The following is a 14568-nucleotide window of genomic DNA, read 5'->3' as shown; positions in this document are numbered from 1 at the left end:
TAATAACTACAACAATAAAAACAACAAGGGCAACAGAAGGGAATAAATAAATGAATAAATATTTTAAAATCTTTATACTAAAAGGACACTTTTTATAAAAATTTGTTGTATTTATTTCAGGAGAGAAAGAAGCCAGAGCAACATTCTGGCATATATATAACTGAGTCCTCAGGCACTGAAGTCCTGTGCCCTACTCACTGGGCCATTATCCTGGTGCAACTTTGCATTTAAAAATGTTAAATAGTTTTTTGGTGCTGGGGAAACAGCATAATGGTTATGCAAAAAAGACTCTCATGCCTGAGGATCCAGGCTCCCAGGTTCAATCCCCCACCATAAGCCAAAGCTAAGTAGTGCTCTGGTATAATAATAATAATAATAATAATAATAATAATAATAATAATAATAGTTTTACATTTCTTTACTACTGGTTTCATTTCAGTTTTTTATTCATGGTTCCCATTTATAGCTTACATAAATTGCTAGGATTGTAAATAAACCTAACATATGAGTGCAAGTTATTAAGAATTATACTTATAATCACATTGTCTCAATAGCTTCTTAATTTTATGGTCTTTATTTTTAACCTGCTCCCATTATTATTTTACAATTGTTAGGTAGACTTTGTGACTAACCAATATACTACAATTAAAGTTGATACCAGCTGTCTCATTTCCTTACTGCAATTTAACTGATAAACCATTTTTGATGCTGTTAATTCTTAGATACACATACATGTAAATAGAAATTCAGCTGATAAGTGTATGTCCTTGGACTTGAGGTAAACTTATGTGATGTGAATTTTGTCATTTCTAGGATACTTTCTTCACAAATAGGAAACCCCAAAATTACAAAGACAAGGTTAATGATGGCGGTGATTCTGTACTTAGGATAAGCACCATTGCTTCTGCCATTGCAAATGCATCAGTGAGTAATGATCCTTTCCAACTTGCTGCCATGATTAAGGCACTTACAAATAAAACCAAAGAGAAGACTTTTCAGGAAGATGGCAAACAAAAGGACTGTTCCACTGTATCTCCTTTCTCATCTAGTGATTTTGAAAAGAGTAGTGGGTCTAGCACATTTGATATGGAGAAATACCTTAAAAAAACAGAAGTTAGTAGATTTGATGATAGACTGGAAAACATTTCAAGAGCCGGTATTTCTGATATTTGGGACTTATCTTTGTCAAAAGAACAAAATGTACAAGATACCCAGACAGTGGACCTAGATGCTACCAATCTAAGTGCAAGACAACCAGGAAAAAGTTCAGTAGCACTTTCTTATGGTCCGAATGGAGAGAGCGAGAACCAGGAGTCCTTTAGAATAAGCTCCTCAAATTCAGTTCTTGCAAATACAAGAGAGAATGAGAGTGCAGTAATTGATGACAGTATGTGTGCCATTGACAGCAGATTATCAGATATGGACAACAGTGAAAAAGCTCCCTCAGTATCTGCACCACTATCTAATAATGGCTTATTAGCAAGGAGCCCCAGAGTAGCATCCCTTTGGATATCAGAAGAGTGTGAAGAAATACAAAATAAAAAGGAAGAACAGAGAAAAAATGAATATGTTAGTGAAACAAGCAGCAGTGAAAAGCATGTGGCTTTTGAAAAGCAGCCCCTGCTCTCAACTAAAACCACTGGTGAGTATCAGCTGAATTATTAGTCAGCCCCTGCTCTCACCTAAAGCCACTGGTGAGTATCAGCTGAATTATTAGTCAGCCCCTGCTCTCACCTAAAGCCACTGGTGAGTATCAGCTGAATTATTAGTCAGTCCCTGCTCTCAACTAAAGCCACTGGTGAGTATCAGCTGAATTATTAGTAAGACCCATTAAATTGCACAGAGGTGTTTTTTTCTTTTTTGTTTGTTTGTTTTTTTCTTTCCTATTCCTCACTGGAAAATACACCTTTCTTTTTAGATTTGAAAAATTCTTCTCCTAAGCACAATGGACATGGCTCAGAGGATGAACAGGATAGCTTCAGACCTTCCACTTCCCCACTGAGTCATTCTTCTCCTAGTGAAATTTCTGGAACAAGTTTATCAGGGTAGGTGCTGACTTTTTTTTTTTTTTTTTTTTTAATGCTGGAAAATTGACAAAGAATTGTTAAGGAAGAAAACCATCTATAGGTTTATCTCAAAATACTTGAGAGATAAATGCTTTATAAATTTACTAAAGCTAATTAATCATACTTTTTTATTTTCTGCAAAACACATTTCTCTTTATTTAAAAATAAAAATTATTAATGTTACAAAGTGCAAAGTGGGTATCTCATGGTTTGTTTGATACTGTTGTTGGACACTAATGGATACTTAGTTGAATTTCGCTGTTTGGATGGTGTTTGGATGAACACCTTTGCTTGAAAACATTTCCCATTTCTGTATCTTTGAGATCTATCTCTGAGGAATTTTGCCTTCTCATTCATTTGGCTTTTCCTTCGCTTCTCCAGTGGGAGCCACTGCAGCTTTTATTTTGGGGATGTATTTTGTTTTAGGGTCTAGGGGGTGGCAGAGAGAGAGTTTTGCCAGGGGTTTCTGTCACTTGGAGTCAATATCTGGTCTTACTCTCTATCTACAGGTGGCTGTGTGAATCTGTTTTTTCTCTGTGGCACAGCTCCCTGGAGCTAATTGGACATCTTGGAAGACTAGTGTGTCACCCTTGTCATGACAGTAGCTTAGTTCTGAAGATGTGTAGAGAATGTTCACTCTCTGCTTAGTGTTGCTGGAACTTTAAGTCTGATCACAAGACTCAACCTCTGGGCAACTTCTTTCTGCTCACTAGAGCCCTGGAAATTTTTTTTTTTTTTTTTTTTTTTTTTTGCCTCCAGGGTTATTGCTGGGGCTCAGTGCCTGCACCATGAATCCACTGCTCATGGAGGCCATCCCTCCCCCGTTTTTGTTGCCCTTGTTGTGGTTATTGTTGTTGATGTAGTTCGTTGTTGGATAGGACAGAGAGAAATGGAGAGGGGAGGGGAAAACAGAGAGGGGGAGAGAAAGATAGACACCTGCAGACCTGCTTCACCGCCTGTGAAGTGACTCCCCTGCAGGTGGGGATCCGGGGGCTAGAACCAGGAGCCTTCCACCGGTCCTTGCGTTTTGTGCCATATGCGCTTAACCTGCTGCGCTATCACCCGACCCCCAGTCCTGAACCTTTCTGTGTTGGACATCAGTATAATTACCTCTGAACTTTCTGACAGGAGCCCTAGATGTAGGGCAAGCTTTACCTGTGTATGCTTAAAGCTTGGGGAAAGTCTCAATATGTTATTATCTGTATCCTACTTATTCCCTCCTTTTTCTGAATACACTGGTTGTCCATTATTTAAGACTCCTTTGTTTGGTCGTAAATGACTATTTCTAATTTTTATTCTTTATATGTTTACTGTGTATTTTGGTGTAACTACCCAAGTGTTTGTTATCCACACCACTGATTTTTCCGTAGCATCAACTAGACTTATAACTTTTTTTAGATTTACTCTTTTTTTAATTATCTTTATTTATTGGATAGAGGCAGCCAGAAATCAAGAAGGAAGGGGAAGATAGAGAGGGAGAGAGACAGAGAGACACCCACAGCCGTGCTTCACCACTCGCAAAGCTTTCCCCCTGCAGGTGGGGACCGGGGGCTTGAACCTGGGTCCTTGCACACTGTAACATGTTCACTCAACCAAGTGCACCACCGCCTGGCCCCGAACTATACTTAAAATTTGTGCCATTTTAGATATTCATGTGCTTTTATTGAAGTTTCCCTTGGGGTTTTTTGGTCAATCACTGGGGCTTCACTGCTCTTAGTTAGCTTTAATTTGAATGGATCAAGAGGAAGACTAAGACAGAGAAGCAGAAGGAGAAAAGCAAAGATAGCCTAGCATTGAAGCTTCCTTCAGTGTGGTAAGGCCGGACTTGAATCTGGGTCTTGTGCATGCATCAGCAGGTGTAAGAATAGGTGAACTATTGCTGACCCTTACTGCTTTTTTCCTCTCCAGAGCACTACTCAGTTCTGGCTTATGACAGTGTGGGGGATTGAACCCGGGACTCAGGCATGAAAGTCTCTTTGCATAACCACTATGTTATGCCCCTTTCCCCTTTATTGCAACAACTCATACTAGACATTTTTTCTTTTTTGTACAGTCACATTGTGCAGCAATGTTTTGGACACCAAGCAAGATTGGTGTAGATGTATGTGTGTATTTGGTGTGATTTACCTGGTACGTTTTGGTGCTCATTAGTATTGCTGCTAGCTGACTTGTAGTATTTCCAGCAAGTCCATAGCATTTTATTTCTTTATTACTTTTTCAGAGCACTGTTCAGTTCTGGCGTGTGGTGGTGCTCAGGCGTGAAAGTCTTTTTGCATGACCATTATGCTGTCTTCCATCCCCATAAAACTGATTTATTTGTGCGTGTTTCCCCCCCCCCCCTTGGGAGGGTGGGATATGGGGAGGTTGCTTCTCTGTTTTGATAGGAAGTGAAAGAGACCACAGCACCAAAGCTTCAAGTCTGGGTGGCACAGTGCCAACGCAGCACACACCAAGCGAGCATTTTCTTTAGCCCGTAGAACTCACTTGGAGTTTATAATTCTAGAATTATTTTTGAATTTATGTGTGGGCAGCCCTTTGGCAATTTTTAAAGTCCTTTAAAGTTAAATCTGGTACTTGGAGCCTCAGGCATGAGAGTTTCTTTGAATAACCATTGTGCTATCTACCCCCACCCTCTTTCTTTTTTTAATATTTAGTTATTCATTCCCTTTTGTTGCCCTTGTTGTTTTTTATTGTTGTAGTTATTATTGTTATTATTGGTGTCGTTGTTGTTGGATAGGACAGAGAGAAATGGAGAGGAGGGGAAGACAGAGAGGGGGAGAGTAAGACAGACACCTGCAGACCTGCTTCACCATTTGTGAAGCGACCCCCCTGCAGGTGGGGAGCTGGGATCCTTATACCAGTCGTTGCACTGTGCGCCACGTGCGCTTAACCTGCTGTGCTACCGCCCGGTTCCCCTCCCCCCCTTCTAATCTTTTTCTTAACTTGTCCTGAATATCATTCTGAAGCCAAGGATAGGATCCTACAGCATAACTGAAAACAGCTGAATAATGTTTGCTGTGTTTGTCCCATTATTTCCATAACCTGGGTCCACCTGTATGTTTAACACCCTCTCTTTTATTACCAATAGTTATATAAAATGGCATTTCCTTCTAGTAACCTCTTTATATAAAAATGTCATTACTTTTCTTAGGATAAATTCTGAGATGTAGAATATGTGAGTCAAGGACTTTGATGTGTACTGCTGAACTGCTCGGCCAAAACCGCACCATTCTAAGATTGAGAGTGATCTAGTTAGGAATTGTGTCACCCCACTGCCAAATAGCCAAGGTTGCTCTGACTTGAGCTGGTAGGCGTGATGGAAGTCTTCTTCCTCCCTCCCTACTCCATGTGCAGCCCCTCCCCAACAGCATGGTCGGGCAGAGAGGACCACCTTTCCTGCGTAGAGGTGGGCTGTTCTTTGGCCTAGTGTATGACTGTCCCCTGCTAAAACCCTAGGCAGTCTCTCAGAAACTATCTTGATGTCTGTCCCAGTTTCTTTGCACTTAATCTTCTTCAGCTTTGTTTACTGAGGGCAGAATTTTTTTAACACTCTGCCCCTTGTTCTTTATCAAGTGTTTGATAATTTAAAAAAAATATTTATTTATTCCCTTTTGTTGCCCTTGTTGTTTTATTGTTGTAGTTATTGTTGTTGTTGTTGTTGTTGTTATTTGATGTGGTTGTTGGCTAGGACAGAGAGAAATGGAGAGAGGAGGGGAAGGCAGAGAGGGGGAGAGAAAGATAGACACCTGCTGACCTGCTTCACCACCTGTGAAGCGACTCCCCCGCAGGTGGGGAGCCGGGGGCTTGAACCAGGATCCTTACACCAGTCCATAAATGCTTTGTGCCATGTGTGCTTAACCCACTGCGCTACCTACCGCCTGACTCCCCCAATAATTTTTTATTGAGTGAGTATCTGACATTGTCGTGTGACAGTGGGGTGCATCAATAATAATGAAAAATGTCACATTCTTCTTTTACAGGTGTTTTATTCAATAAGTATATAATTAAAAAAAATTTTATATTTATTTATTTTCCCTTTTGTTGCCCTTGTTGTTTTTTATTGTTGGTGTTATTGTTGTTGGTGTTATTGATGTCGTCGTTGTTGGATAGGACAGAGAGAAATGGAGAGAGGAGGGGAAGACAGAGAGGGGGAGAGAAAGACAGACACCTGCAGACCTGCTTCACCGCCTATGAAGTGACTCCTCTGCAGGTGGGGAGCCGGGGACTCAAACCAGGATCCTTACGCCGGTCCTTGAGCTTTGTGCCATGTGCACTTAACCTGCTGCGCTACCGCCCGACTCCCAATAAGTATATAATTTTAGTTATCTTAGTTTTTAAAATAATCCTGTCTGGATTTTTGCTTATTGTTATGTGTAGGACAGCGACCACAGAGTAAGAGGATTGGAGGCAAGCAAGCAGAGGTGACTTTTCACTAGTGTGGGTGATGTTACAGAATGGGCTTCCCTAACCAGGAGCTATTTTCACTAGTGTGGGTGATGTTACAGAAAGGACATCCCTAACCAGGAGCTATTTTCACTAGTGTGGGTGATGTTACAGAATGGACATCTCTAACCAGGAGCTATTTTCACTAGTGTGGGTGATGTTACAGAATGGACATCTCTAACCAGGAGCTATTTTCACTAGTGTGGGTGATGTTACAGAATGGGCTTCCCTAACCAGGAGCTATTGTCACTAGTGTGGGTGATGTTACAGAATGGACATCTCTAACCAGGAGCTATTTTCACTAGTGTGGGTGATGTTACAGAATGGGCTTCCCTAATCAGGAGCTATTTTCACTAGTGTGGGTGATGTTACAGAATGGGCTTCCCTAACCAGGAGCTATTTTCACTAGTGTGGGTGATGTTACAGAATGGACATCTCTAACCAGGAGCTATTTTCACTAGTGTGGGTGATGTTACAGAATGGACATCTCTAACCAGGAGCTATTTTCACTAGTGTGGGTGATGTTACAGAATGGGCTTCCCTAACCAGGAGCTATTGTCACTAGTGTGGGTGATGTTACAGAATGGGCTTCCCTAACCAGGAGCTATTTTCACTAGTGTGGGTGATGTTACAGAATGGACATCTCTAACCAGGAGCTATTTTCACTAGTGTGGGTGATGTTACAGAATGGGCTTCCCTAACCAGGAGCTATTTTCACTAGTGTGGGTGATGTTACAGAATGGGCTTCCCTAACCAGGAGCTATTTTCACTAGTGTGGGTGATGTTACAGAATGGGCTTCCCTAACCAGGAGCTATTTTCACTAGTGTGGGTGATGTTACAGAATGGACATCTCTAACCAGGAGCTATTTTCACTAGTGTGGATGATGTTACAGAATGGGCTTCCCTAACCAGGAGCTATTTTCACTAGTGTGGGTGATGTTACAGAATGGGCATCTCTAACCAGGAGCTATTTTCACTAGTGTGGGTGATGTTACAGAATGGGCTTCCCTAACCAGGAGCTATTTTCACTAGTGTGGGTGATGTTACAGAATGGGCATCTCTAACCAGGAGCTATTGTCACTAGTGTGGGTGATGTTACAGAATGGACATCTCTAACCAGGAGCTATTTTCATTAGTGTGGGTGATGTTACAGAATGGACATCTCTAACCAGGAGCTATTTTCACTAGTGTGGGTGATGTTACAGAATGGGCATCTCTAACCAGGAGCTATTTTCACTAGTGTGGGTGATGTTACAGAATGGACATCCCTAACCAGGAGCTATTTTCACTAGTGTGGGTGATGTTACAGAATGGGCTTCCCTAACCAGGAGCTATTTTCACTAGTGTGGGTGATGTTACAGAATGGGCATCTCTAACCAGGAGCTATTTTCACTAGTGTGGGTGATGTTACAGAATGGGCTTCCCTAACCAGGAGCTATTTTCACTAGTGTGGGTGATGTTACAGAATGGGCATCTCTAACCAGGAGCTATTGTCACTAGTGTGGGTGATGTTACAGAATGGACATCTCTAACCAGGAGCTATTTTCATTAGTGTGGGTGATGTTACAGAATGGACATCTCTAACCAGGAGCTATTTTCACTAGTGTGGGTGATGTTACAGAATGGGCATCTCTAACCAGGAGCTATTTTCACTAGTGTGGGTGATGTTACAGAATGGACTTCCCTAACCAGGAGCTATTTTCACTAGTGTGGGTGATGTTACAGAATGGGCATCTCTAACCAGGAGCTATTTTCACTAGTGTGGGTGATGTTACAGAATGGACATCCCTAACCAGGAGCTATTTTCACTAGTGTGGGTGATGTTACAGAATGGGCATCCCTAACCAGGAGCTATTTTCACTAGTGTGGGTGATGTTACAGAATGGACATTCTAACCAGGAGCTATTTTCTCTTTCAGCTTTGCTTTTGAGTCTCTTGGTTTATCAGCCCATTATCAAAACCCTCCCTGTGAGAGCGAGTTATGTCGGTCAGTGTGTCCAGAGGCTACTATGAGCAGACTGACTTATGTGTCTGAACAAAACAGCACCTCTCCCACCCCAGCCTCAAACCTTGGCCTGGAGGACCGTAAGGTAGGCAGCTCTTCATTCTTTCTTTAGTAAAGCATCTAGCTTGCAACTGGAATTACTCCTGGAATCAGGCAGAAGTTTATGCCTGTATCATTGCTGCTGTTACCTTGCCTGTGGAATATTTGTGTGTATTTGTATTTATATTGATCAAATAACTACTCATGCTGGGTAGACCCTAGAGGTGGAGACACTTTAGTTTCTGTCCTGTTTAGTTCTCAGTCTGGTGGAAGTCAGGTAAAAGCACACGGAAACAAAATGTACCATGATACAGATATGCTATGGGGATTCAAAAAAAGGGATGACAGGTCTGACTGGGCTTGGCAGTTTAGGGTCATCAAAGGTTTCTGGGAGGTAGAAGGACTGCTTTGCAGGACAGTTTGGAGTTAGCTAAAAAGGAGGGAGAGAAACAAAGAATGATATGTGATTGTGAACCCGCTGCATTTGATAAACTTCAAGAAATTTCTGGTGGAGGCAGTGAATCATGTACATGTGGAAAGGGGAAGAGGCCAGAGCATGAAAAGCACTGGGTACACATTTTGGCAGTTTAAGACTTCTTTCTGTTGCTGCTGTGACTTCACCACTCCAAGCCACAGTTTTCAGAGAGAGATAGAGACAAAAGGAAACAGAAGCCAGTTTTAAGGCCACAGCCTTGAAGCTTCCCTCAGTGCCATGATATCTCCTTGTGGTATACTGGGGACTCAGCTGAGCTATCTCATATACTCCAGGATTTTAAGACTCGTAAGCCGGACACAGACTAATCTGTGTTGATGTTTTAAAATCTCCTTCTAGGGGTCAGGTGGTTGCACAGCGGGTTAAGCGCACATGGCGCAAAGCACAAGGACGGGCGCAAGGATCCCGGTTCGAGCCCCCAGCTCCCTACCTTCAGGGAAGTTGTTTCACAGGTGGTGAAGCAGGTCTGCAGGTGTCTCTCTTTCTCTCCCCCTCTCGTCTTCCCCTCCTTTCTCCATTTCTCTCTGTCCTGTCCAACAATGACATCAATAACAACAATAATAACCACAACAAGGGCAACAACAACAAAAATCTAGGAGGCATTGAGGGGTATAAGGTAAGAACTACAGGGGGTGGAGAGTAGATAGCATAATGGTTATGCAGAGACTCTCATGCTTGAGGTTCCAAACTCCCAAGTTTAATCCTCCGCACCACCATAGCAGTATAAACAAGAGGCAGGAAAACCTAGGATTATGCCATCTGTATGTGACAGTGTTTGGCGTTCATAATAACGAAGTAGAACTATTAACAAGAATATACCATAGGCATTTCTAAACGTTTATTATTTATCTTGATAAGACAGAGATGGAGAGGGCAGGGGGATAGAAAAGAAGAGAGGCAGAGAGACACCTGCAGCGCTGTTTCAATGATCATAAAGCTTCCCCTCCCTGTAGATGGGGCCTGGTGGCTTGAACTTCAGTCCTTGTATATGGTAATATGTGCATTCAACCAGGTATGCCACCGTCTGCCCCCCAATATAGGCATTTCTACCATGCTATCATTAAAAATACTCCATATTCACTGATTTGCTAAATAGATGATGTCATAGCTGGCACGTCATTATGCCCATTTCATAGAAAGCTTTGTGTTCTTGATGAAGCTGTTAAGATGTCATGTCTCCATGTTCTTGGCACAATAGTTGAGCGCTGAATTATGGAATGCTATGAAGCATTTTTTTGAAGAAGATTATAACCTCCTCAAGCCTATTTCTTCATTTGTAAAGAGGGCTTGAGACAAAGAAGTCACTGCTAAATTCATGTTCTTGTTATGATTTGTTGGTATGCATGAGACCCCTTCTGTTTCATTTGGTTTAAATCCCCCCTGTTTAACACTATTCTATTTACATAACCACTGCATTCTATTTACATAACCACTGCTAACAAGCACCTCCCTCCAGGGCATTGGTGGTTCAGTGATAGGATTCTTGCCTGCTCTGCCCCCTCTTTGTCACACTCTGATTTTCACCAGTCACTTTTCTCTCCACCCTCTCTATGTCACATCCTGTTTCCACCCTACTTGGCGAGTATATATAAAGACAGCATTGTGAGTTTTACAGTACCTTGAGTTTAGCTTAGCTCGGCTTAGATTGTGCTGCGTCCTGCATGAATAAAGAGGTACTGCCTACAGCTCAACCATGAGTCCCTGGTCGTCTGTTACCCGCCTGTGAAGCCAGCCCGGCGAAAACAACAATGATTCTTCTTTATTATTAGTGAAAATGACTGGAAAATCTATTTTTTATTTATAAAGGTTTCTCTGATCTTTGTTTACCTAGCTTCTGTTTCTAAACTGGTAGTCCAGGGGTAATTTTCTACACACTGACAGCCAGCTGCATCTTCACTTACTGTGTGTATTCCAGCAGCTTCCCCTGGAGAGAGTAGGTGTCACCCCCTAAGGTGATGCACGTTCAAGAAAGGAGTAGCTGAATACTGACTACAGCTTTACCTTCATACTGAAGAGAGTAGAGAGACCTAGTGCCCATCCAATCTAGCCTCCAGAGTACACACAGCAGTATGGACAATGGGTTGATTCCTAGCCACATATTAGTGCCCTTTGAATGATCACTCACCCCCCAGCCACACACACACACACACACACACCCCTCTTTGTGAATTAATATACTTTGATTTTATCATATAGTTTACAGAAAAGAGATACTTTTCTACTTTAGAAGAGCTACTTTACTCTGGTCTTTTATCTCTGACTTTTCTATCTAATGGCATTCCTGGGGATGAATAATTCAGGGCCTCATGTATGCTTCAGTGGAAGTAGCTTCCATCCTGATTTTTTCAGTTTTAATTTAGAGAGTGAGATAGTGAGAAAGGGAGAGATACCACAGCTCTGCTCCATTCCTGGATCCCCCCACCTACTCATGCTGTCCATACTGCCTCTACATTGTGTGGGGGTTCAAGCCTAGGGGATTTTGTCTGGTAAGGTACAGCTCTACCAGGTGAGCATTCCCCTGGCCCTTATTTACGTAACTTCTTTTTTCTTTAATATTTATTTATTTATTCCTTTTTTGTTGCCCTTGTTGTTTTATTTTTGTAGTTATTATTGTCGTCTGTCTTTGTTGTTGGATAGAACAGAGAGAAATGGAGAGAGGAGGGGGAGAGAGAGAGGGGGAGAGAAAGATAGACACCTGCAGATCTGCTTCACCGCCTGTGAAGCGACTCCCCTGCAGGTGGGGAGCCGGGGGCTCGAACTGGAATCGAACTGGTCCTTGTGCTTTGCGCCACGTGCGCTTAACCCGCTGCATTACTGCCCGACTCCACTTTTTTTTTTTTTTTTAAAGATAGATAATGGGTATAACCTCCTCTTTGGTTTCCACATGTAATTATCATTCTTTTTTAAAATTTTATTTAAGAAAGGATTAATTAACAAAACCATAGGGTAGGAGGGGTACAACTCCACACAATTCCCACCACCCAATCTCCATATCCCGCCCCCTCCCCTGATAGCTTTCCCATTCTCCATCCCTCTGGGAGCATGGACCCAGGGTCATTGTGGGATGCAGAAGGTGGAAGGTCTGGCTTCTGTAGTTGCTTCCCCGCTGAACATGGGCGTTGACTAGTCGGTCCATACTCCCAGTCTGCCTCTCTCTTTCCCTAGTAGGGTGTGTCTCTGGGGAAGCTGAGCTCCAGGACACATTGGTGGGGTCTTCAATCCAGGGAAGCCTGGCCGGCATCCTGATGGCATCTGGAACCTGGTGACTGAAAAGAGAGTTAACATACGAAGCCAAGCAAATTGTTTAGCAATCATGGACCCAAAGCTCAGAATAGTGGAGAGGAAGTGTTAGGGAGGTACTCACTGCAAACTCTAGTGTACTTCTGCTTTCAGGTATATATTTTGCAGTAGTTTATAGATATGTGTGAAGATATGCTCTCTCTCACAGAAACTGGTGTATATCTAGGTTTTGGGACTTTGTTAGAAAGTGAACCACCTGAGATGAAATTAGAGTATACTGTGAAAGGAAAGGTCTCACCCAAGTAATGAAGCTGAAGGGTTGTCATTCCACATGTGAAGTCTCTGGACACAGTCTGAGGTGAAGCATGTTGAGGTGGCAATCGTTGCGTTCACATGTAATTATTTTTATAAAACAAACAGTACAAGTTTTTCTCACCTTTAATCCTAAATTTAGAACTATGAGTTTTCCTTAATGTGAACCAACCTTTTTTCCCCAGTTAATCTCATATAGGTTCCTTTCTCTCTCTCTTTCTCTCTCTCATCCTCTCTCCCATTCAATTTGTTGTAGGAAATAATGGTTTATAAGCTAGTCTTCACATGAGTACGTTTTATCTCCCTTGTCAGTGTCTATGCACTACTCCCACCACAAAAAGTAGCTTTCCTCCACCATCATGGATATCTTGATTATGTTAACTTGGGGTTATGTCAGCATGGTTTGAGTTTATATACATATATTTCCTCACAGAGTGTTATCACCAGTGAATTGAGCACTACAATTATTCAAGGCAGTCCAGCTCCATCAGAGGTGCAGGCTGTGGAAACACTGAAAGAAAAAATTCCACCTCAAACTCGAGGAAAGAGAAGATTGCCGTTCGTTGTCCAGAGTAACTCAGACACGGACAAAGTGACTGAAACTACATCTCTAAGTAGCAGGCCTGAAGATGGAAAGCCTAGACTGTGCAAAGCATTCTCCTCCAAAAGTGGAGGTCTGTCAGAAGACAGCGCAGTGGGCGTGACTTCAGCTCCTAGTGAGCTGGACCAGAGTAGTCTGGCTGCCCTGAGACGGTCAGGCCTCGATCACCCAGCTGCATCAGCTACAACACACATTCCTGTGCCACACCACATCTCTGTGAAAGAAGGTCAAAAACCAACTTTTGAAAGTACATCAACTGCTGACAGTACACTAAGTGGCCAGGCGCCTCATCAGTTAGCCTCTGTCAGCTCACATGCCCCTGTTCCTAGCTATGTGGCACACGGCTCGGTGCCTGAGAAGCAGAACGTGCCCATCGCAGTTCCCTTGCTTCTCACTCAGCATTCTGTCACCACAGCTCCCTTTGCCCCAAATTGTTTGGGAGCACAACCTTCCACTAAAAACGGTGCTTTGCCTTCATGCCATGCCAGTAGTTCTACTGTCTGTGGATTCTCAGGAAGCTATCCTTGTCCTGCCGCTGGAGGAGAACATGTCCAGAACTCTGTGGCTGTGGGAATTTGCTTAGGCCAGAATATGAGCTCTGGATCGATGAGCACCGCTGCCCTCTATAACCCATATCCTGGCACCTTAGATCAGAATCTCCTGCATACGGCAAAATCTTTTTCTGTGCAATCTGTTGGTGCAGTTTATGGAATTGATTCATGGGAGTCAGGAATGATGGCAGAATTTGGTAAGATTTTTTTTTTTCCTGTATTGTTTATTGTTGCCACTTACTTTGGGCAGAGCCGGGGGCTTTGATTACACACTGTGTTCATTGTTTGAGAAGCAAAGGGTGAGACACATCACAGCACTGAAGCTTCCTTTGTTGCCGTAAAACCTCCTCTATGGGCCAGGGCTTGAACCTGGCCACCTGTGTGTGAACTTTCTCTACAGCCCCATTGCCAGCTTTTTAAAATTTTGGGTTTTGCTCAAGTGAGAACATGAAACTATTCAGTAGTATTCAGGAGGTACTGGATACCCTAAATTAAGAACACAGACCGGGCACCAGGCATTGGGACAGCTGGTTAAGCACACATGGTGTGAAGCACAAAGACCAGCATAAGGATCCCAGTTCAAGTCCCTGGATCCCCACCCGCAAGGGGGGTGGCTTCACAAGCAGTGGAGCAGGTCCTGCAGGTGTCTATCGTGCCCTCCCCCCTCTGTCTTCCCCTCTTTTGATTTATCTGTCTATCCAACAACAATAACAACAAGGGTAACAAAATGGAAAAAATGGGCTCCAAGAGCAGTAATTCATAGTGTAAGTACCGAACCCCCTCAGCAATAATCCTGGAGAGGAAAAAAAAAACACAG

The 14568-nt window shown here is 42.8% G+C and overlaps 1 protein-coding gene across 7 annotated transcripts in view; it reads left to right on the top strand.

Moving 5' to 3' along the window:
• CEP192 (centrosomal protein 192) overlaps positions 1-14568 on the top strand; it is a 105064-nt gene that overhangs the window by 42759 nt on the left and 47737 nt on the right. For all 7 annotated transcript variants that reach the window (XM_060200621.1, XM_060200624.1, XM_060200626.1 and 4 more), the window contains 4 exons: positions 814-1642; positions 1919-2045; positions 8429-8600; positions 13033-13948. In XM_060200621.1, the coding sequence (XP_060056604.1) occupies positions 814-1642; positions 1919-2045; positions 8429-8600; positions 13033-13948 (2044 nt within the window). The remainder of the gene's footprint in view (positions 1-813; positions 1643-1918; positions 2046-8428; positions 8601-13032; positions 13949-14568) is intronic.

Source organism: Erinaceus europaeus, chromosome 10 (assembly GCF_950295315.1).
Source record: "Erinaceus europaeus chromosome 10, mEriEur2.1, whole genome shotgun sequence".
NCBI lineage: Eukaryota > Metazoa > Chordata > Mammalia > Eulipotyphla > Erinaceidae > Erinaceus > Erinaceus europaeus.
Note: the sequence above shows the minus strand (reverse complement) of the source record. Positions and strands in the feature narration are given on the sequence as shown.